Source organism: Purpureocillium takamizusanense, chromosome 6 (genome assembly GCF_022605165.1).
Source record: "Purpureocillium takamizusanense chromosome 6, complete sequence".
In the NCBI taxonomy this organism is placed as follows: Eukaryota; Fungi; Ascomycota; class Sordariomycetes; order Hypocreales; family Ophiocordycipitaceae; genus Purpureocillium; species Purpureocillium takamizusanense.
The window spans coordinates 744,827-765,319 of NC_063073.1; the positions used below are offsets into that span (position 1 = coordinate 744,827).

Sequence of the window (20,493 nt, forward strand, 5' to 3'; positions counted from 1 at the left end):
CGCATGCCCGCCTGCCCGCCCGGCTGGAGGAAGCCAGACTCTGGGGGGGGGGGCTCCACGGCGCAGAATCCCATAAGACAAAGGCGACCACGGGCGTCGCAAGTCCGTCTGAGCCGCATGATGCGACGTGAGATGTATAATCCAACCCATGTGTGTGTGTTACACACCCTTTTCTGTCTTTTGCCTCCTTCCCTCATTACATTACATACATTATTTCTTACACTTACAAGACGGCTTTTGTGGTTGTAGTAGTACAAATCAGGCGCTCGCCGAGCAGCAACTTACTTTTGTAAGCTTATGATATCCCGTGCCACGCAGAAACATCCCCGTCCTCCACATGCGTACCACGGAAAGAAAAAAAAAAAGGACGCGCTTCCCAACGCCCGATACGATATTCCCTCTTTTCCTCCCATCCTCCTCGGAGACGCTGCTCCAGACCCCCGCTTCCCCCGCGAGGAGCTGTTTGTCAGCTACTTACTGCTTTTGAAGTTTGTACTACTATACCTACCTTAGTTACTGGGCAAAAATGAAAGTCAGCTAATTCCTAAAGGCAAACAGCGTCAGCACCGCCGCGTGGTCCGACGTCCACTCGTTGTCCTGGTGGTTCGGCTCCGGCTCTGGGCTCCCGACGACGACGGCGCTCGAGTCGAGCGTCGTCAGCCCGCGGTGGTAGACAAAGTCGATGCGGTCGTTGGGCTCGGGGCGGCCCTCGTTGTCGTTGAAGATGGGCGACCAGGTCCAGCCCGGGTCGACGAGGGGATTCGGGTGCGCCTCGCGGTACGAGTCGCGCAGGCCGGCGTTGGCGGGCGTCACCGACGAGGGCCACGGGAAGTCGCCCACGCCGCAGTGCTGGTAGCGGGTGCGGTCGGTCCAGTCGAGGTGCGAGGGCGCGTTGAAGTCGCCCGTCAGCACCACGGGCGTCTCGCCCGCCCGCTCCAGCTGCGCGCGCATCGCGTCCACCACCTCGGCGATCTGCCCCGTGCGGCCCGACTCGCCCTCGCGGTCCATGACCTCCTCCTTGCTCCGGTGGTCGAAGCAAAAGTCGTAGGGCCCGTACGGGTCGTAGCCCAGGTGGACGTTCCACACGATGACCTCGCGGCCCCCGTCCAGCCGCACCCGCACCGACCCGCCCCGGCCCACGGGTTCGTAGCGCTCCACCATGGGGTATCGCGAGATGATGCCCACGTCGTCGCCCTGCCACCAGTCCCAGCCCAGCGCCTCCCCCAGCCGCTGCGCGTGCCCTCCCCACGTCTCCTGCAGCCCCACAATGTCCGCGTCCGACTCGCTGAGGAACCGCACCTGCTTGTTGTGGTAGTTGTTGACCTTGGTGCCCCCGAACCACAGGTTGTACGACATGACCCCAAACGTCGCCTCTCTGGAGCCCCAGATCCCCAGTCCGCCAGCCTTGTTGTTGGTGCTGATGCTGTTGGTGCTGTTGGTGCTGTTGGTGTCGGTGGTGTTGCTGTAGAGAGTAGACACCGGCACCGTCACCTCCATGCGCGTCGGCACCCCGTTGGACCCCGTCGCCGACACCGTCACGTTGCCCGTCTTGGACCCCATCGTCGGCCGCCCCGTGAGCCTGCCGTCCGCCGACATCCTGACCCACTCGGCCCCCGACGTCGCCTTCTCGATGGCGTACTTGACCGTCTCGTCGTCGGCCACGTTGCCGAGCAGGCCCTTGATCTTGGCCTCGAACGCGTCGCCCGGCCGGGCGTTGCGCGTCCTGAACCGCTCGACGATGAAGCCCAGTCCGTCTTGCCGGGAGGCTCCATCTACCCATCCTCAGACGGCCGGTCAGTGTATCCCGTCCAAACGTTTCTTCAGGGGTGGGACAGGGGGGACGGAAGCAAACGCACCTCTGTGAGACTCGTTCCTAACCGACCACCGCTCCGCCAACGACGAGGACGGGGCGGCGAGCGAGTTGCCCACGCAGCAGGCCACAAACAGCGCCCTCACTATCGACTTCATGATGGCGCCGACGGGAGAAAAGTGGCACGAAATTCGCTCTTTTCAACGGGATGAGACTCGGTGTCGAATCTTGACAGCCAAAAGGGTCTGTGCAAGAAGGACTGACCAGAGCGCCAAGAGAGAAAGCAGGACCCAGCGACCCGGGTTTGCAGCCTTAAGAGCTGTCCGCGTTGCTTCGATATAGTCGATCCGGCAACGCTCATGCCTAGCGCGTGCTCGGTGGACCGCTCGAGACTGGTGGTGCCTACGGTGAACTGGAATGGGCGGAGGAGGCGCGCCGGTGTGCCGCCAGCTGCCCTGCACCTGCACACCTGCGCAGCATCATCGATTACGACTATACTAGCTAGCGGCTGCCCATTGCTTTGGCGAAAAAGTAGCCTCATGATGGATGAGGGACGCCATCAAGGGCCATGCCCGGAAAAGTCAACATGCGAGATGCCGTTGGCCCGGCAAATTCGTGGGTGCAAAGAATGTCGCTGTCTCTGATGCCAAACGCTCCGGTCCACCTGTGCAGTACGGCGAGAGTTGGAATGTCGGCTCACACAAGGGATGTCTCAAAACGGGTTCAGTCGAAGCACCGGGGCTCCGGACCTATGTCCTATGCGCACGCGACATGGCGACGACGGATGGGAGAGCTTGGTGAGTTGAACCTCCGCGGAGACGTGCAAGTGATTCTCCTTTGGAACTTTTTCCTGGTCCGGGAGGCGCCTGTATTCTGTCCGCGCGGCGTCTGATCCCAGGGAAAACCTACCATCGCATCGCATGTAAAACACAAGATCTAAAAACCACCTGAAGGGTTCGTAGACGGCTTCAACCCAAGGAAAACGGCCTGCTGCATGTGCCGTTGGGAGCGCGTTGACCGTTGAACGAGCTGGCGCAGGGCTGCGTGTGGTGGTCGGGCGGGCGGTGGCGTCAAGATGCAGACCTGAGCAGCCACAACGCGGGACAGCCCGTAGCGGCGCAGTAGAGGACCATTCGCCAGATTACGTACGACGACGACGACGATTATATGGAGCGGTGGCAGTTATCCGTGCTCATACTACGCATGCCCGGCCACTGTCCTCCCAAAGTTGTTCGAATCACCGCTTACAAAGTGTCTTCATCGAGACGCCAAGGGTTCTCGCGTCCAGCAAGTTTGGTGGCGGGGGTGGCCAAGGACTGGAGCAGACGTCCGTCCGTCTGGGCAGTACAGCGCACGGAGGGAGAGGCATCCATGGGGTGGGTGGCTGATGATGCCATGGCTGGCTATATTATTGCATGACCGAAAATCACTCGAGATGACGAAGGCTCTAGGACCTAGGTACTGCTGCGCCCATGGGATGCGGGGCGGCATGAATCGTTTGTCGTCGTCGTTGTGCGTGTCGGGCCTCGGTGGGCATGGCGATGCAATGCAGTGCAGGACGAGAATATATGCGTGCGCACACACACGCACAAAGAGACGGGGAGTGGGGAAAAAAAGGGACGGGATCAGTCAGACCTACACCACAGTGATGCACTGGCATACGCGCGCACACGTACCGCTAGTAATAAGTCGCCCGCACTACGTACAACGTGCATGACAACCTATACTGTACGTATATTCATCCGCCCGCCTATGCCGGCACTCGGCAGACCCAACCTGGAACAGCCACAGGCGGCGGCTGCGGCATCGTGGCAAAGCCATTCAATATATAATGCACGTTGCTATCCCTGTCCCTGACTGACATCACGGCCACGTATCTCGTCGAGGCTCGTGCTGCCAAGGCGCCCGCCCGCCCGCCGCGCCCACTCACTTACTGATTGATTGACTGACTGCTGGAGTCCCTGCCGGGCCCACCAAAGGTCCAGTCCAGCCAGCCAGCCATCCAGCGAACCCAACCCAACCAAAGCGAGGCGCAACCTGGCGGTTCTCGATATAGCACCAGCGGGCGGGCCTTGCTTGCCCCTCTGCAGATTGACGTTGCCCAAGCTCGTCGCGTCAGGCAAACCCAAGTTAAGGTGCCAAAAGACGAACTGATGACTGAAGCAGTGCGTACCTCGGCGGCCAACGCACCGACCGACCCCCTGCCTCCTGAGTGCCGCCCCGTTTCAAACCACCAGACCAGAATCTCTCGCCCCCTCCAGCGAATGGCGAATGGCGCATCGCGGGGCGCCGGTCACACCACCACCACCAACCACTCTCACAGGCTGCAAGCCAGCCCAGCCCTCTCCCGCCCCCTTGGCCCAATGACCTCATTCCCACCTTTGCCCTGGCTGACTTGCTGGCATGTCCACCCATGTTCGGACGACGACGGCAAGGGGGGGGGGTTGAAGCAGAAGCGGTCAAATGGTGGTGGTGGTGGTGATGGTGGTGATGATGGCCATGGAAGGGGGTGTGCGACAGAAACAAGTTTACGCGCGGCCAGCGAGCAGTTCTTCCGTCACACACGTCATGTGGCTCGTCGTTGGTTTGCCATTCTGGGGATTCCCTGTACGGTACGGTACGGAGCTGCTTCGTGCGATGTGCGACTTCATCATACAGCAGCAGCAGCAGCAGCAGCAGCAGCCGTGCGTCGTGTTTTAAAAAACCCGCCCTGCCCGCGACGCCCTCCCATCCATCCATCCCACCCCTTTTGCCCTGGGTTTACTTGGTAAAGGTCAACGTGAACGAACATCGACCACGTCGCAGCAGGCATTGTGTTCTCTTCCCGTGCGCCAGGCGCAAAGACCATCGTCGTCTGATATCACTTACACGCGGACGTGACACACCACCACCACCACCACCACCTACCTTCCTACCAGCCGCAACCCCATCAACGTCGCACACGTAACCATCTCATCCCGACCCCAAAATCAGCAAAAAGGACGATACCACCAACCTAAACAAAAGGTCAACTGCCGCGGCCGTCGAGAATGGCACTGGATCGCGTCGTCAGTCTGCTCCTCCGCGCGGCGGAGCTCGCCTTCGCGGCCATCGTGGCCGGCGTCACGGGCGAGTACCTGCACAAGTCGGGCGCCTCGAGCTGGGACCTCGGCCGCTTCATCTACACCGAGGTCGTGGCCGCCCTATCCATCTTCTTCGCCTTGATATGGCTGGTGCCCTTCTCAAGCACATTTATCCACTGGCCCGTCGACCTGCTCCTGAGCGTCCTGTGGTGGGTGTCGTTTGGCCTGCTCGTTGATGTAAGTGTTGGACTTGTTGCTTCCCCTCCCACCCAACCCCCCCTCGAGTCATCGTGTCATCCAAATATTTTATCTTCATCATCATCATCATCATCGCTTACACTGGTCGTGTTAGCTCATCGGCTCGTCCTGCGGCGCCGTCTTCGACTGGGACAACGTCGCCCCGCGCGGCGACCAGTGCGGCAAGTTCAAGGCCAACATCGCCTTCGCCTTCCTGTCGGCGGTGCTGTGGCTCGCGTCGGCCCTCGTCGGGCTCTTCTGGGTGCGTCGCCGTGAGCGCCTGGCCGCCCGCGCCGACACCTACCACCGCCACCACCGCTGGTACCGCCGCAGCCGCGTCTAGATGGCAGGAGGAGCGGCGCGAAGGAACTTTTCTTCTTCTCTTTGGGCGCGAGCGGGCACCGCTTGTTGTTGCAAAGTGACTTCGATGCCCGACTCGTGGGGCTCGGACGCATCCGAGGCGCCAAGGGAGACAGCGGGACGTGAACGGGCGTGGCAGAAATTGGAATGCCCCCCACCCCCCTCGTTAATGATTTAGGAAACGTGGCCTGCCGACTTTGGAGGACCGACGAAAGCTCTTTACGATACGACCCCGATGACTACTGTAACTGCGTCAGCCTACGTTTTGTCTGGTTGCTCGCCGCGATATACCCACTCCTTGTCTCCTTGCTGTATTTGCATGTAGACGCTGGCTGTACCACTTGGGTTTCCTTTTGTTCTTCTTCCCTTACAAAGTACATGTTTGTTGCCGAGAATCGAGCATCTCTGCGGACAGCGGCCTGCTGTTCACAATCAGCCTTAATACCAATCCATGGTTATAAATTAGTTAAAACTCGCGGCCTGCGTACACCATCAAATGACAGTTCGTCCCTTCGTCTCCGTGTGTGCCCGGGTGACGCCCTTGTTGCCTCGTCTATGCGGCGGTAGTCGCTTCGTAGTATACTTTCTTTGCTTGGGGCCGAGAGCACGCATGACCAGCATCGCCTGGCCTCGGCAAGCCATGCCGGCTCGACGCTGCAGACCACAGCCCGACGATGGCGCAATGAGGACAAGCGTCTCGGGATATTTTTTCTTCTCTGGCATGACCCAAGCCAAGGACCCTCCCCCATGTTGGCTAACTACCCAAGCTACGTTGGTTACCAAGGAGTACGTAGTAGCTGTTCTGGTCTGGCGTGGCCATCCCCACCCTGCCACCCTGCCACCCTGCCTGCCTTGGTTTGGGGGCCCCGGACTCCAGACTCGATACGTAGCGTAGCGTAGCCCAGAGTTTCCAGACCCCCAAGCGACAACACAACACGAGGCGCACCGGGCATCGAGATCGTGAACCAAGCCAGGCAGCTTCCAAGGCAGCGAGCCGTGTAGATCCCAGCCCATGCCGTATCTGGGCCCCGCGATCTCAGCTGACGCAGCGGAGGAATAATAGGCACATGGCCCAAACGGGAACGGCGACGACCGACGCGCGACGGATGACGATTGTCGCAGGGACGCGCGATCGCAAGACGCCAGATGTCGCACCAGCCACACTCTGCTGCTGGCCCCGATGGAGATGCGGGGTCATGATGCCATCAGGTGTGGCGCCCGCGCCGCTCAGTGGATGAGTGGCTCAGTCGCCACAGCCACAGCCACAGCCAGCCCGCTTTTAAAAGTTGCCGATCGAGCTGCCAGCCAGCGGGCGCAACGCTGGACTGCCAATGTTGCGTCATGATGCTTGTTATCACCGTCTTTTCCCTGCTTGATGCTCTGCCTGCCCGCCCGCCCACCACCCCAGTTCCCAGAGCCGGCCGGTAGATCGTCTTTGGCGTCGCAGGCCCCAAGCTTCAGCCTCAGAATCGACCGGGTGATGCTGCTGCCGCCACATCCTTCCCTCCCTCCCTTCCTCCCATCCCTCTCACGGCATCGTTGCCGAGACGCGCGCGCGCGCCACCACGTTTTGAGTCTCCTGACTCTTGACCGTTGGATGAAACCGCCTTGCCCACATGCCACCCGCCGTTTCCCACGTCCGCGATGCAACGCGAGCACGGTGACCGGCACGGTGATCCTGCCACCAGTCTCCCCCAGTTCCCTTTACCTTCTTCCCCCCATCGTCCCGGTCTTTCCCCCCACCACCACCTGTCCACCAAGGGCCGCCGGACGCTTTACGTACAGGTACAACGTGCTTCCAAGCTTTGTGGCGGAGCCAATTGTCCGAGCCTTGGGGCGTGAGCTTGGTGAGCTTGTCTGGCCTTGCCCCCCGTCCCCGTCAAAACGTCACCCGGGCCTTGCTATGACGCTCCGGCGGCAGCAACATGCCCACCGCAGCCAATGGCCATGATGCAATTCTGTGGACATGCTCTCCAGACTGGAGCCGGGACCAGAGGGCCCAGAACCTTGCCGCCGGGTCCCTTATGACGATGCTTTGAGCTGTGAGCCCTCTCTGTCGGCTTTGCCTTGGCCGTGTTCGATGCCCGTCGCCGCCGTCATCCTGCGGCCACCTCTCCGATCGAGATTCGGGAAAGGGGTGCCGTCAAGCTCAAGTCGATGCATGCCGTCTATATAAACCTAGATGCCGTTTGGACAATGTCATGTAGGAATTGTTTCTCCAGAACTACAATACCAAACAATCCAAGCACTACAAAGCCACAAAGCCCATCTTGATACCCCTCAACCCCATTAAGCACCATCTCACGATACCTTTGATACACACACCACAGATTAGATATACTTACAACACAAACCGCCAACATGTCTTCCATCGTCAACAAGGTCAAGGAGGTTCTCCATCACGACAAGGATGAGACCAAGCACACGACCGGCAACACCCACAGCTCCCACAACACCACCACCACCCACACCGAGCCCCGGACCGGCACAACGACAGGCGCGGGCGTCGGCTCACACGACGGCTCGTACACCGCCGGCGACAACTACGGCATCGGCGGCCACAACACCACCACCGGAGCCTCGACACTGGGCGGCACGACGGGCCACAACACCAACACCACCACCACCGCAGGCCCTCACTCGTCCAACCTGGCCAACAAGGCCGACCCTCGCGTCGACTCTGACCTCGACGGCAGCCGCAACCTGGGTGCCTCGTCTCACACCGCCACCACCACCACCGGCACCCACGGTACCAGCGGCCTGACTGGCACTCACGGCACCCACGGCACCAGCGGACTGACCGGCACTACCGGCACGCATGGCACCAGCGGCCTGACCGGTACCCACGGCACCACGACCGGCGCCCACCACCAGTCCGGCGGCTACGCTGCCGGCGCCGGCAACCCCCTCGGCACCGGCGCCGCTCCCGCCGCCCACCAGCAGGCTTCCCACAACACCTCCGGCCTCGCGACCGGCACCGCCGCGGGCATCGGCGCCGGTGCCGCCGGCCACCACGCCACCACGGGCTCCCACGTCCACGGCGGCACCACCATCGGCGACAACCGCGGCTTCGACGGCCCGGCCACCAAGACGGATGGCCCGCACAGCAGCAACATCGCCAACAAGATGGACCCCCGCGTCGACTCTGACCGCGACCACAGCAAGAACCTCGGTGCCAACCCCCACGGCACGGCCACCACCGGAAACAACTACAACACCACCTCTTCCTCCACCGCCACCCACGGCGCCGGCGCCGGCGGTGCCTTCTTCTCCGGAAGTGACAACACCACACACGGCACCACCGGCACCCACAGCACCGTTGGCAACACCGGCCTGGGCTCCACCGGCACCCACGGCACTCACGGCACCTCTGGCCTGACTGGCACCCACGGCGCCTCGGGCCTGACGGGCACTCACGGCACCACCACGGGCACTTCGGGCCTCACCGGTACCACCGGCACTCACAGCACCACTTCGGGCGCTCCCGAGGGCACCTTTGGCCCCCACGGCAGCCGCGTTGCCAACGCCGCCGACCCTCGCGTCGACTCTGACCGCGACAACCGCGCCAACATTGGCGGAACCGGCGCTCACCACTCTGGTGTTGCCGGCACCACGGGCACCACCCACGGCACTTCGGGCCTGACTGGCACCCATGGCACCTCCGGCCTGACTGGTTCTCACGGCACCACGGGCACTCACGGTACCTCCGGCCTGACTGGTTCTCACGGCACCACTGGCACCCACGGCACTTCGGGCGTCGCCGGTGTCACCGGCGCCGCTGGCGGTCTCGCCGGCTCGACCCACCCCGGCCCGGCCCCCAACACCGCCGGCCCTCACAAGAGCGACATGCTGAACAAGATCGACCCCCGCGTCGACTCGGACCGTGACGGCAGCAAGACCCTCGGCGGTGACAAGACGTATGCTCAATCCTAAGTTTGCGTGCTCCCACCACCCACCACCACCACCACCGCTGCCAAACACCCTCGTTCTTCGACCCTTCGTTTGTCCCACCTCTGCTCGCTGGCGCGTGCCAAAGTCATGGCTTCTTTGTTTCTGACCAGGGTTACTCCGCTCTCCTTCGGCTTTTGCAGGACTAGTACCACTACCGGATCTTCGATGGCGTACAAGGACCCCACCGACGCCGCGCAGGTGCCTCCGTCGGTGCTGCAGAAGCACGTCGGCGGAGTGCAGGTGGCGCACGACGACCATACCCACGACCGCGAGAGGCGGCACAGCGTCTCGCATCAGGAGCAGCACCGTGGGCTGTGAGCTAAGCTGGAGTTGTTTGATCACCTCGTGAGATCTTTATGGGAATGGGATGATGATTTGTCAAAGTTAGCGTAATTAATGACTTTTTATTCCCTCGATGACTTTTTCCTGTCGTTGGCTAGTTGAAGTGATGATGGTATAACTTGTCTGCGTGCTCCAGTAAATCTATACATGTCTGTTTCCGTTTGACAGTAGCTGCTACTACCTCGTGTCTCTCAGCCCTGCGTTTCATATCTATTTCTTTCCTTTGCGTAATCATCATGTAACAATTAGGTGCCGCCACAAGAATAGAGTCCTGCAGACACCTCTTGCGCGTCTGGGCTTCAAGCAGGGGTCCCCAACGGCCGTGTGCGCCGTCAACGCTGGCCGAGGCGCGAAACCAGGCGAACTGCACATGCCGCGTCATGGTGAGTCTGCATCGTGTAGAACCAAAGCTATATCATCTCACGCAAGTCTTGCCGTCTTGTTGGCCCCCGCCCCGTCCAAACGTAAAACACTGTGCGCCTGCCTGCCTTCCTGGGGGCCAAGGAAGATCGCAAACAAGGACAATAACAACGACGACAAAACGACGGACTGCCTAACCCCCATTGGCAACCTCTTCTATTCCGGCGCAATGCGATCCGCCGTATCGCTCATTCTGCTATGCGCTCTGCGCGGTGTCGCCTGGGCAAGAGAGGCACCGGCCCCCGTCCCCCATCGGACCGTTGAGGACCCCAGGACAACATATACGAGCCACGCCCAAGTTTACGGTGACGATGAGCGCTATTTCGGGGTAAGTAGGAGCCGTACCCTAAGGCCTTTGCTGTCCCTGGCTGCGTGTCTGGCACGTGCGGTCCAGTAGTGGCGGTGGTGATGATGATGATGATAGTCCATGGGACGACTGCGGGCTGACAAGATCAATGATCGGGGCGCTCGCAATAGGTCTGCGACTCCTTGAAGCAAAGTTGCCTGTTTTATTTCTGCGGCGTGGTTGAAGAGAAACCCTGTCCTGAGATGTTCAAGGTAAGAAAGACACTGCATACCCTCCCCCCCCCCCCCCTTCCCCCCCGCTCTCCATGTTCCCAACAGACGGGTCTCTTCCCTGGCTTTCCTGGCTGGTAACGATCGCTGAGTTTTCTGAATCTTTGAATTTCTAGTGCACCCAAGGGGATCAACCCTGCTCTTATAGGGTCAAGGACCACACCATCCACTGCACATAACAAGGGTGCGCCGACATCCTGAGGCGCCCTGGATGAAGTGGAGGCCGAGCAGGAGTGGACGATTGAGGAAGAGCAAAGTCTCGTTTATCAGATCCATACTAGCTGGGCTAAGATCTTGTGGCACGTAAAACCTTTCAAAGCTGCGTTTTAGCATCATCTTGTCTCTTTTATGGTCACAGTGAGAGATCCCAAGTGGCGATACATTTCTTACGTGTTTGGCGCCGTGGGCTTGACTACAGACAGGTACCTATGTTGGCAAAAAGTGGAAGGCTTGTTGTTCTGGCGGCAGCTCGGTGTGCGGGCGAGGACAAGAGAGTCAAGGAAGATGCCGTGTATAATGCGCCCGGCGTCAGACTTGGACACTGTCTTTGAGTCGAGAATGTAGATGAGTTTTATCGTTGTTCTGCGAGGGTGGAAATGCTAGCCCTAGAGCACATGCAGCTGGAAATATGGACGGGAGAGTTGACCAAGTGAAGCGCACTGAAGAGCCTCTCTACTTGCCGCCTACCAAGCGCTACAACTCCAGAACCCTCCCCCGCAGCCAACCCGCAGGTACAGCTTATTAGGTTAAGGCAGCCAGGCTGCACTTTCGGGGGAGCCCGGGCGCCCATTTCAAGGCGCCGAACTCGCTGCTAACCTGCTGTAGCAGCCTGCAAAGTACTAGGTAGGAGTCAGGACCGCCCAGGTGGTCAACACCATACCCGACGACGCCTTGTCACCACCACCACCACCACCAGGCATCAGCACTCTCCTCCTCCCCCTCCCCCTCCCCCTCCCCCTCCTCATCGCCATGCGCCGCGCGCCGTAGCAATGTCGTCCGCCGCCTCCATCGCGCAGACCCTCTGGGACGCGCGCATCCCGCTGCACATCACGCACGAGTCGGCGCCGAACACACCCTTCATCGCCGCCGTCCCGCGCTTCAGCTACCTCGCGCTGCTGCTGCCGCGCCTCTCGGCCTTCTTCGGCGCCCCCTGCTCCAGCTTCCACTTCGAGGACGTCCAGCTGCGCAACCTCGCCGCGGGCCTGCTCGTCGACCTGTACCGCCCCGCCCTGCCCTGGCGCCTGACCGTCGCCGACGGCGTCGGCTGGGACATTGCCGACACCTTTCTCAACTGCGTCAAGGAGGTAAGGCAAAGGCGGGCTTCTTCTTCTTCTTCTCTCACCGCGCATTGCTGTGTTTGAATTCCTTCTTTCGTTTCTTATTTCTTGGGCTGCTTGGTTTTCTGTTTGGGAAACATGGACGGCTCGGCTAAAGTTGCTCGACAGGCCGACTTCATCCGCAACGGCAACGCCAACCAAATCATGAAAATGTCCAAGGAGCACACCACGCAGCTCTGGAACGCCGTCATCGACAACGACTTTGCTTCCTTCAGCAAGGTCAACGCGCGGCTGCTCAACGCCCCCACCGCGCTCAAGCACGTGCCCCTGCGCATCTACATCCCCTCGGTCAAGCCCTCGACAGCAGCCGCCGACGCCGCCCAGGACACCAGCAGCCCGGACGCAGCGCAGGTCGCCGAGACGGGATCCTTCAGGGTCTTCCAGTCGCTTGTCCCCGCGGCCGGTCCGGACCGCAAGCCCCGACTGCTGGGGCAGGCGCTCAAGGAGGCCATGCCCCGGCTGTTCCCCAGCAGTCGCGATCCGGTGCTCGCGGGCGTGCTCTTACATGGGGCGCCGGTGCCGTTCGAGGCACCCATCGGGGAGCTCATGCGAGATGCGGCGTACCCTGACGGCTGGCTTTGCCTAGTCGTCGTTGTTTGATTTTGGGATTTGGCATCATTAGGATTAGCGAGGCATAGCACGGTGGCGTTTTGGACCAGGATTAGATCTAGATTTGTTGTCCTTGTTTGCCACGAGTCCAGGGCGAGTCTACATATAGCTCATCCACACGGCGTGGACTCATGTAAAAGTTATCTGCCTGCCCATCAGACTCCTGTATGCATCGTCGACGGCCTTTCTCTTCTTCCGTCGCACTTCTTCATCTTCATCGAGGTCTTCCGTCTCGTCTATATCGTCTGGCCCGGGTATCTGCGGCATCCACGCGCGGATCTGCCCATCAAGGTGAGCGCTATAGATGCCACCCACTGCGTTGCCTCCGCCCATGGCAGAGCCCATCTGCCTTCCTCCACCACCTACACCCCGCCATGCGACTGTCGTGATGCGGTTCCTGCCCATCTCACTCCCCCGTGGCCCAACTGGGTTCGACGAGCCGGGGCTGCGCAGGCGCGTCACCAGGCTGCCCTCGTGCAAATCCATCACGAGAATCTCCTGGTCGTTGGCCCAGAACAGCAGTTCGCGGCCGTCAGCCAGCCCCGAGGGCGTCACCACGATGCTCGCAGTCTTGGCGTGCTGGTTCTGCACGAGCGACCCGAAGCTGGCCAGCGTGTTGGCCCCCGTCGCCGCGTCCCAGACCCGGATGCGCCTGTCGAGGCCGGCCGACACAATATACCGCCCGTCGTCGGTCCACTGCAGCCCGTTGACCGCCTCGTCGTGCGCCTGTGCCGCCGCGCGGAAGTGCGGCACGCGATCCCAGTCGGCGCCCGCGGCGGCAGCGTGGCGGAAGCGGTGCACCACGCCCAGCGAATCCTCCTGGTCCAGCTGCGCGACGACACCGCCGGCGCGACGCGTGTCCCAGATGCGCACCTTGCCGTCGGCGTGGCCGCTCGCGAGGATGTGCTCCCGGCGCGGGCTCCACGCCGCGCAGAGGACCGGCCCGCCGTGCGCGACGAGGGCCTGCACGGCCGACCCGGACTTGAGGTCCACGAGGCGCACGTTGGAGTGCTGCGTCGCGCACGCAACCAGGAGGTGGTCGGCCACGGGGCTCGTCGCGTGCGAGTAGATCGTGGCGTTGAGGTCGAACTCGGCCGACAAGGCGCCGCGCTGCGTGGACCAGAGCTTGAGCCGCTTGTCGTACGAGCTCGACAGGAAGGCGTCCGGGTCGAAGGGGTAGAAGTCGAGATGCGTCACCCCGTGACTGTGGCCGCCGCCCCGTTGGTCCCTCGCTGAGCGCGCAATCGTGGCCACGGGACGATACGCATGCGGCCTGTGCGGGTTGCCGCTCTCCTCGAGGTCCCATATCTTGATGGCCCCCTCGGCGCCGCCAGACACAAGCAGGCGCCCGTCGAACTTTTCTAGCGCCAGGCTGCTGACGCCGGCGGCGTGAGCGCGTATTGTGTGCGGCCGGTCGCTCGCGTCGGACGCGTCGGCGCCTTGGAGGACCGAGCCATTGAAGCGGTGCTGCGGCGCGGGCGCAAACGATCGCACGAGGTCGGAGGCGACGGTGCGCGCAAACTCGTTTGGACCGAGCTCACCCGTCTCACGGGTCAGGAGGCGAGCCTGCATTCATCTAGTCTCCCGAGGCGCGCAGGATTTGTGTTCGTCTCGTCCGTCGATGCGGCCACCGGCGACTTGCGATGTCGTCGTTGCATTCACGCGACATGATGTCATCGTAGAGTGGATCAAGGTAGTACGCGCTGCAGGGTAGGCCGGAATGGCGGACCACCCACAATGCACTCACGACGTGCACAGTGCAGATCTAGCGCCGAAAGCTCTCATCGGTCTCAATCATCCACCCTCTTCTCTCACCTCATCCATGGGCTCGCCGGCCAACACTTGCAATCCCACTGCCACGCGACATCGCCCAAATGCGATGCATTGACGACTTTGACATCCACAGGGAGCCCTACGATTCGATCCATCATCGTTGACGAGAAACGACATACCTTCCCTGTGCGGAAAGACATCGACGGCCCCTCGGGCCTTGAGGGTTCTCGACAGACTCACCCTGGATATGTGCAGAGCTGCTAAGCGTCGTGCTCATATCTCCTAACGCCCTCATGGATCCCTCAGACGAAAAATCACAGCTGTCGGAGCCCCAAAGCCCCAGGGTGCCCGACCTATCCGAGACGGATCCGAATCGGGGGGGCCGTCGCCGGCGACGGCGGCTGGCAACCGTGTACGACGCTGTGGCAGGTAAGACGAGTCACTTTTGTGAGACGGTCGGCCGCTCCCACCATGCATGACTAACTCATCGCAGGCCAGGTGTCTGTCCGTCAAGTCTTCCAAGACGAAGGGGAGAAGCACGCGAACCAACAGCAGGCGGGGATCGCGGCGAGTCGCCGCCCAACGGCATCCGCGACGTCAGCCGCCAACAGCGTCAGACACCCAACCCGGCGCGTCCCTATTGGGCCTGACGAGGTGCTCTTTCGGCGACGGGACGCGCCGCAGCGCTACGCCGAGTACGACGTGTATGCCGCCCACGAGCGGGACCTGCCTCGCGGCGGCCGCGGTGTTCTTCCGGAAAGCGACCTTCTCAAGGCTATTCACACGTATACCAGCAGGTACTACGGGGCTATGCAGCGCGGTCGTGCTCAACGCCAGCGTGGGCAGGCGCCGCAACCTAGGATGCCGCGCCACGGCGTTGATGAGCGCAGCATGGACGAGACGGCCCTGTTGGCCTTTGGAATCTTGCTCGAGGAAGCTGGGCGTGCGATACTCGGCCAACGTGGCGACTTAGTCTTCACCGAGGGCGAGGGCGTGGGTATGCCGGAATACCAGCGTGCCGCAATGAATTTGGCAACCGGAGATGAGGTGGCGTTTTCTGATGACGGAGTGACCGGCGACAACAGGAGTCGGGGCATCTCTGTACCTGCGCCAGTCGCGACTGTTGGATATCAAGAAGCCGGGTCATGGAAGAGGTCCAACAGAGGCCCCAAGAGGCGAAAGGTATCCAACCAGGAGCAGTCCGATGGTGACGACAACCAAAAAAGCAGGGGGTATCTCGACATTGGCGGCGCCGGGTATCACGGATTACACCCCGCCGAGGACGCTCGCGCAGGCTAGGTCGGGCGGACTCTCGGCTACTGCTTGAGACAAATGGCGAACAACCGTTTACCCCGTCACCAAGTCTTTACGAGATTGCGTAGTGACGGGGTCCGCGTACAGCGTGCTTCTCGTGAGGCCAGAGATAGTCTCCGGCTGGCCCACGAAGCTTTGACCACGCAGCGGCCCAATTCGCTCGGGTGGCCACGAGGACGCGACGACATGGGGGCGTCAAACGAGGGAAACGCGGGCTGCCCCTGAGGTGTGAGTGGGCGGTCCCCTCTCTGGCCTTTGGCCTTGTCATCCAGGAGACAGGTCTGGAAATCGTCGAGTGGCGCTGTCATGCCGCGATTTCTCAGACCTTCGAGCCCTCCAACAGGCGTTTTGTGATCCAACGGTTTCCGTGGCAGTTCTCGACCAGATGGGAGATGGGTTTGGACGAAAGGAACCAGCCTCTCTGCTTGTCCCATGGCGTTGTCCCACAGCAGGGCTCCCATCCTGGCTCCTCTTTCCCCCCCCCCCCGATACTTGGAACGAGAACCATCTTTGAGCATCCGGGATCGTTGTCTCAGACCCTGCATTGATTCTGGATGCAACCCCGAGGCAAGCCCTGGACGGGGAACACACTTATCGAACGACATCCCGGGCCGCCTCTACGGGAACGGATGGCTGTTGGGACGTCTCGTGAAGGGCTCTTGATAAAAGGGAAAGGGGGGTGTGGACGCAAGGGGGTTGATGAGGGTCAAGCATGTTCCAGAAGCACGTTCCGACGACGACCAATGGCTACGGAAATGGACAGAATGCCTCCCGCGTCGCACGCAATGTCATCGACAAGGCGGTAAGCATCCAGAACGCACGGCTTCGTCGCCCCAACAGACATGGCTCCCCGGCAGAGGTCGTAAAGGGGGAACCCTCAACAACCTCGTCAAGCTTGGGCCGTCTAAACTCGGGCCCAGCAACGCACGTCAGCCGTCTCGAATAGACTACACAGCGAACGACTCAATCTAGAAAACCCGCGAAGCAGACCCCCCTACACCCACCCTTATTTTGGCCCCCGTACTCGGCAAGGCCTTGGGGGCCTGTTGTCGCGTGGGCGTCGGTGGGTGAAATGGGCTATCCGTGTCCCGCTGCCGAAGGGCCTGAGTCCCATGCAGTGGCAGGGCCTCATCACACTCGGGTCTCGCTGCTTTCGCGCAAAGCGATCCAACGGATAGACCGAGGGACTGGGCTGACTACCAACACGAGACGCCAACTCGTCTGGGCGCGTGCGGACGTGACGAGAGTTCAAGGGCAATATGCCTACCCTACATACAGGCCTATCCGATCCCGGACACATCCATGCGGCACGGGACTTCAGCGGTGGTCGTAGGGGTTGGAGCTTCCCAACGGTGAGACGAGCCCGGCGGCCCGTCGCACATCAAAACCACGCCTCCGGTGAGACGCTCTCCCGTCCACAGCATGCATGCACCCGCAGCCAGCATCTCACAGCCTGTGCCTGCACCATGCAGCCACACAGCGTCTGGCCCCGCGAGCACTCAGTCGTCGCTCCTGCGCGCGCACTTGTCATGCGGTAACACAAAGCGTGCAGACCGGAGGGTCCTGACGTAGCATAGCAGGTTGAGGACCCAAGGAAAGCGAAGGCACACGTGCAGGAGATTAATAACCCCCCCCCCCCCCCAAAAGAAATAAGAAAACCAAAATAGAGTACAGGCAGGGTTAGGCAGATGGGTTGCAAAACGTGTGCCAATGATACTGTAGTAGACATGAAAGACTACTGTACCTACTACGTGGAACCCGCCGCCGAGAAGCAAATTCCCCGAATTCCATTCCCAAAGCAGATGGACGGCGTCGCTAATCTCCACGCCCACGGCCGCTAGTCGTCGTCGGTTGACACCGTCCGTTGCCGGACATGTATAGACTCTCCCAAGTCTCCGTACGTAGCCGTGAGCAGCGAGCGCGCGCGCGCGCGCACTAGCTTCGCTTTCCTCCCATCGTCGTTGTCATCCCGCCCGCCGACGGCCCATTTGTCCTGGCCCGGACTTTCACGTCAAGTACGTTAGTTACCACGTACAATGCGCGCGGCGGCGGCGGCGGCGGCGCGCGCAAAGTCCCTCGATGCGCTCTCGATAGTCTTCGCACGCCCCCCCCCTCCCTCTTCCTTCCGACGCACGATATTCCTTCTTCTTCTTCTCTCGCCAGCGGTGATGATGGTGGTGGTCCCGAGAGGCGCTTGGCCGCGGGAGAGAAGGGCCAGGGGGTGGACGTTGAGAAGACGGGACGCGGGCACGGGGGGAAGGGGGGGGGGGGTTGAAGAACGGCGGAAGGAGGAGGAGGACGGGGAGGGGAGGGAGGCGAGACAACAACAACAACAAGAGAAACTGCCTACGAGACGAACCAACAACAACACCCCTCCTTTCACATCGCGATGCGTGGCGGCGGCGGCGACGAGGAGAATCAACCAGGCCTGTTCTGTCCCCCCGGGGGGGGGGGGGTCTCGCCGCCTGTTCGTTTCGCGACGAGAAGAGAAGAGAAGAGACGAGGAAACAAGTCAGTCAGAAGGGACAAGCGCGAGACGATGAAATGTATTAAGTTAGGTAGTAGAGAGAGGAAAGAAAATGGCCAGAAGGTACATACACTTGATACAGTACAGTACCCAAACCGAGAAGAGAGACGAGACAGGACGGGGGGGGGGAAGGAGACTAAACGTCAAAGAACAACGATACAATACAACAAAGCACACAAAGGAGCTGCGTGCTGCATCTACATTGCACAGTGCAGCAGTGGTGATACTATAACAGGCGCAGCCGCCGCCGCCCGCCCGCCGCAGACAAAACAGACACACACACACACAAAAAAAAAAGCTGATCGATTGCCGGCCGATCTGACAGCGCCGCAGATCGGGCCGCGTTGACAGGACGGGCTTGCCTCGCCCCAGTTCAGCGCGCTCCCGCCCCGTTGACCGGGATCCTGGGACGTCTCATATGTGGCTGCTGCTACTAGTACTACTGTACTGTACTGTACCTACTGCCATGACGAGTGCCGGTACAATATGTACTAGATGTATGTGCTCCGTGTGTGCAGGTAGGTAGGCATGTAGGTAGGTAAGTAGAGTACGCGTGTACTGTATGCAGCATGGGGTTGATTGCAGGCGCAAGCCTCACAAGTTCGGTTCGCGGGGTTGGTGGACTCTCTCCTCTTCCTCTTTTCGTCTGGCCCCTAACTAGTTAACTAGTAACCCCTCATCAGCACCCCCCATCACCCCAAAAGATGCGCGACGCAGTGGCTGATGCACAAGCGTTCTCGCCTCTTTGATTTGACGGGTGCATCGTGGTGGGAGACGCGTTCAGCCAGGGGAGGGGCCTGACCTGTGGGCGGGCCCGCACGATGAAGCAGGTCGCGATGCTACATCGCCCTTCTCTCGTCCCCCGGGATGAAGCGCATACCATACTTTGTACATCCGCGTATTGTGCACGATAGGCACGTTGCGCCATCTTCTGTGAAAGGCTTTCGCTCGCCTTGTGCAACAAAGCCCCCCCCCCTCCCTCACCTTCTTGACATTGACATTGGCTTGCAAGGGACGGCAGCGCAGGCTGTCCGGATAACTGTGTTCCCTGTGGTTGCACAGGCCGCACCCTTGCCGTCCCCCCCGGGGTCCTAACGGCTGATAGCCCATGTTCACGCAAAGGAGGCCAACGACTGGCTACCGCGCGCACGCAGACACGCCTCTGGAACATGTCGTTGAGCCTCTGGACGAAAACCCCGGCCCGATCACCCTGCGGCGACGACGAGGCGTCCCGCCCGCTGGCACCACCAACACGTGCAACCAGGGACACACGCTTGCTCAACCACAGCAAGGAAGGGCGCCTCCTTTGTGTCACGGCGGCTCACTCATTTGTTGAGCAAATCCAGGCACCTGCCGCGGCTCGTGAAACACAAGATATTGAGACCATGGGCGATTTCGACATTGCCATCGGTGTGTAAACCCCGAAACGACATTGCCGGCGCACCAACGGCGCCGCTACCGACTTACAGATGCGTCGCCTGCCGGATGGACTTCCCGCGGGAGCACCCAAATTTCGGGTTGATTTCCGTCCGGATCGTGGGTAGCTGGCGTGGTAGCAGCGTTTCTTTGTTTCTGGTCAACCTGGTGGGTATGCGCAATTTGTTGCTGCTACAAGTTCAGCGGATGGTGTAGGCAAAGGCCGCAGACAACACAATCAGAGCCCGCCTGGAAGCCTCGTGATGCGCCTTTGCTGATGCGAAGTCTGGATATCGACGAGGACATTGTGTCCGGTACAGCTGCAGTAGTAGTACGAATACATACAAGGTACGTACGTAGTGTCACCGGCCGTGGTGCAGAGGGTGAGAGGGACAGCGGTATGATGTCAACGCGTCGGTGCAAGCCTCGGCCCCTCATTGTCGCGTTCAGACCCGCGATACTAGCTAGGTAGGGGCGTGTTGACAAAGGTCATCATCGTCATGGCCGCCTTTTCACCCGATGGTTATGACCGTGCCGCGTACGCCTCATCGCCGCTGCATGTATGTATGTATGCTCGCCTGCGGTGCTGTAGCAACTCCTGAAACCGGCGAGTCCCGATTCCTGTTAATGCCTCACATCGAAGCTCTCGTCGTCACGATGCAACAGCAGTCGTGTGAAATTCAGTTGGACATGGTGTCGCTGGGCTTCTGTCGAGGTCGCGAGCAGGCTCACGACGTTGCATCGAGAGCGCCCATGGAC

At 60.9% G+C, this 20,493-nt stretch overlaps 6 protein-coding genes across 6 annotated transcripts; 4 read left to right on the forward strand and 2 right to left on the reverse strand.

Moving 5' to 3' along the window:
* Positions 1 to 139: 139 nt before the first annotated feature.
* JDV02_006708 (uncharacterized protein) lies at positions 140 to 2,091 on the reverse strand. Its single transcript, XM_047988125.1, has 3 exons — positions 1,857 to 2,091; positions 509 to 1,772; positions 140 to 459 (listed from the first exon to the last, which is right to left on the reverse strand). Exons 1-2 carry the CDS (start codon positions 1,966 to 1,968, stop codon positions 538 to 540), a joined length of 1,347 nt encoding a protein of 448 aa, XP_047844117.1. The 5' UTR covers positions 1,969 to 2,091; the 3' UTR covers positions 140 to 459; positions 509 to 537.
* A 2,748-nt stretch (positions 2,092 to 4,839) lies between these two features.
* JDV02_006709 (uncharacterized protein) lies at positions 4,840 to 5,452 on the forward strand (the record flags this gene model as incomplete). The annotated part of the gene is made up of 2 exons (XM_047988126.1): positions 4,840 to 5,109; positions 5,225 to 5,452. 2 exons carry the CDS (start codon positions 4,840 to 4,842, stop codon positions 5,450 to 5,452), a joined length of 498 nt encoding a protein of 165 aa, XP_047844118.1.
* A 2,378-nt stretch (positions 5,453 to 7,830) lies between these two features.
* JDV02_006710 (uncharacterized protein) lies at positions 7,831 to 9,738 on the forward strand (the record flags this gene model as incomplete). The annotated part of the gene is made up of 2 exons (XM_047988127.1): positions 7,831 to 9,386; positions 9,561 to 9,738. 2 exons carry the CDS (start codon positions 7,831 to 7,833, stop codon positions 9,736 to 9,738), a joined length of 1,734 nt encoding a protein of 577 aa, XP_047844119.1.
* Positions 9,739 to 11,681: 1,943 nt separating this feature from the next.
* On the forward strand, positions 11,682 to 12,902 carry ATG5 (autophagy protein 5). The gene is made up of 2 exons (XM_047988128.1): positions 11,682 to 12,062; positions 12,204 to 12,902. The coding sequence occupies exons 1-2, from the start codon at positions 11,748 to 11,750 to the stop codon at positions 12,693 to 12,695; spliced, it is 807 nt and encodes a 268-aa protein (XP_047844120.1). The 5' UTR covers positions 11,682 to 11,747; the 3' UTR covers positions 12,696 to 12,902.
* On the reverse strand, positions 12,751 to 14,354 carry JDV02_006712 (uncharacterized protein). Its single transcript, XM_047988129.1, has one exon. It carries the CDS (start codon positions 14,274 to 14,276, stop codon positions 12,834 to 12,836), a length of 1,443 nt encoding a protein of 480 aa, XP_047844121.1. The 5' UTR covers positions 14,277 to 14,354; the 3' UTR covers positions 12,751 to 12,833.
* Positions 14,355 to 14,509: 155 nt separating this feature from the next.
* Positions 14,510 to 17,422, forward strand: JDV02_006713 (uncharacterized protein). The gene is made up of 2 exons (XM_047988130.1): positions 14,510 to 14,906; positions 14,971 to 17,422. Exons 1-2 carry the CDS (start codon positions 14,771 to 14,773, stop codon positions 15,774 to 15,776), a joined length of 942 nt encoding a protein of 313 aa, XP_047844122.1. The 5' UTR covers positions 14,510 to 14,770; the 3' UTR covers positions 15,777 to 17,422.
* The last annotated feature ends 3,071 nt before the right edge of the window (positions 17,423 to 20,493 follow it).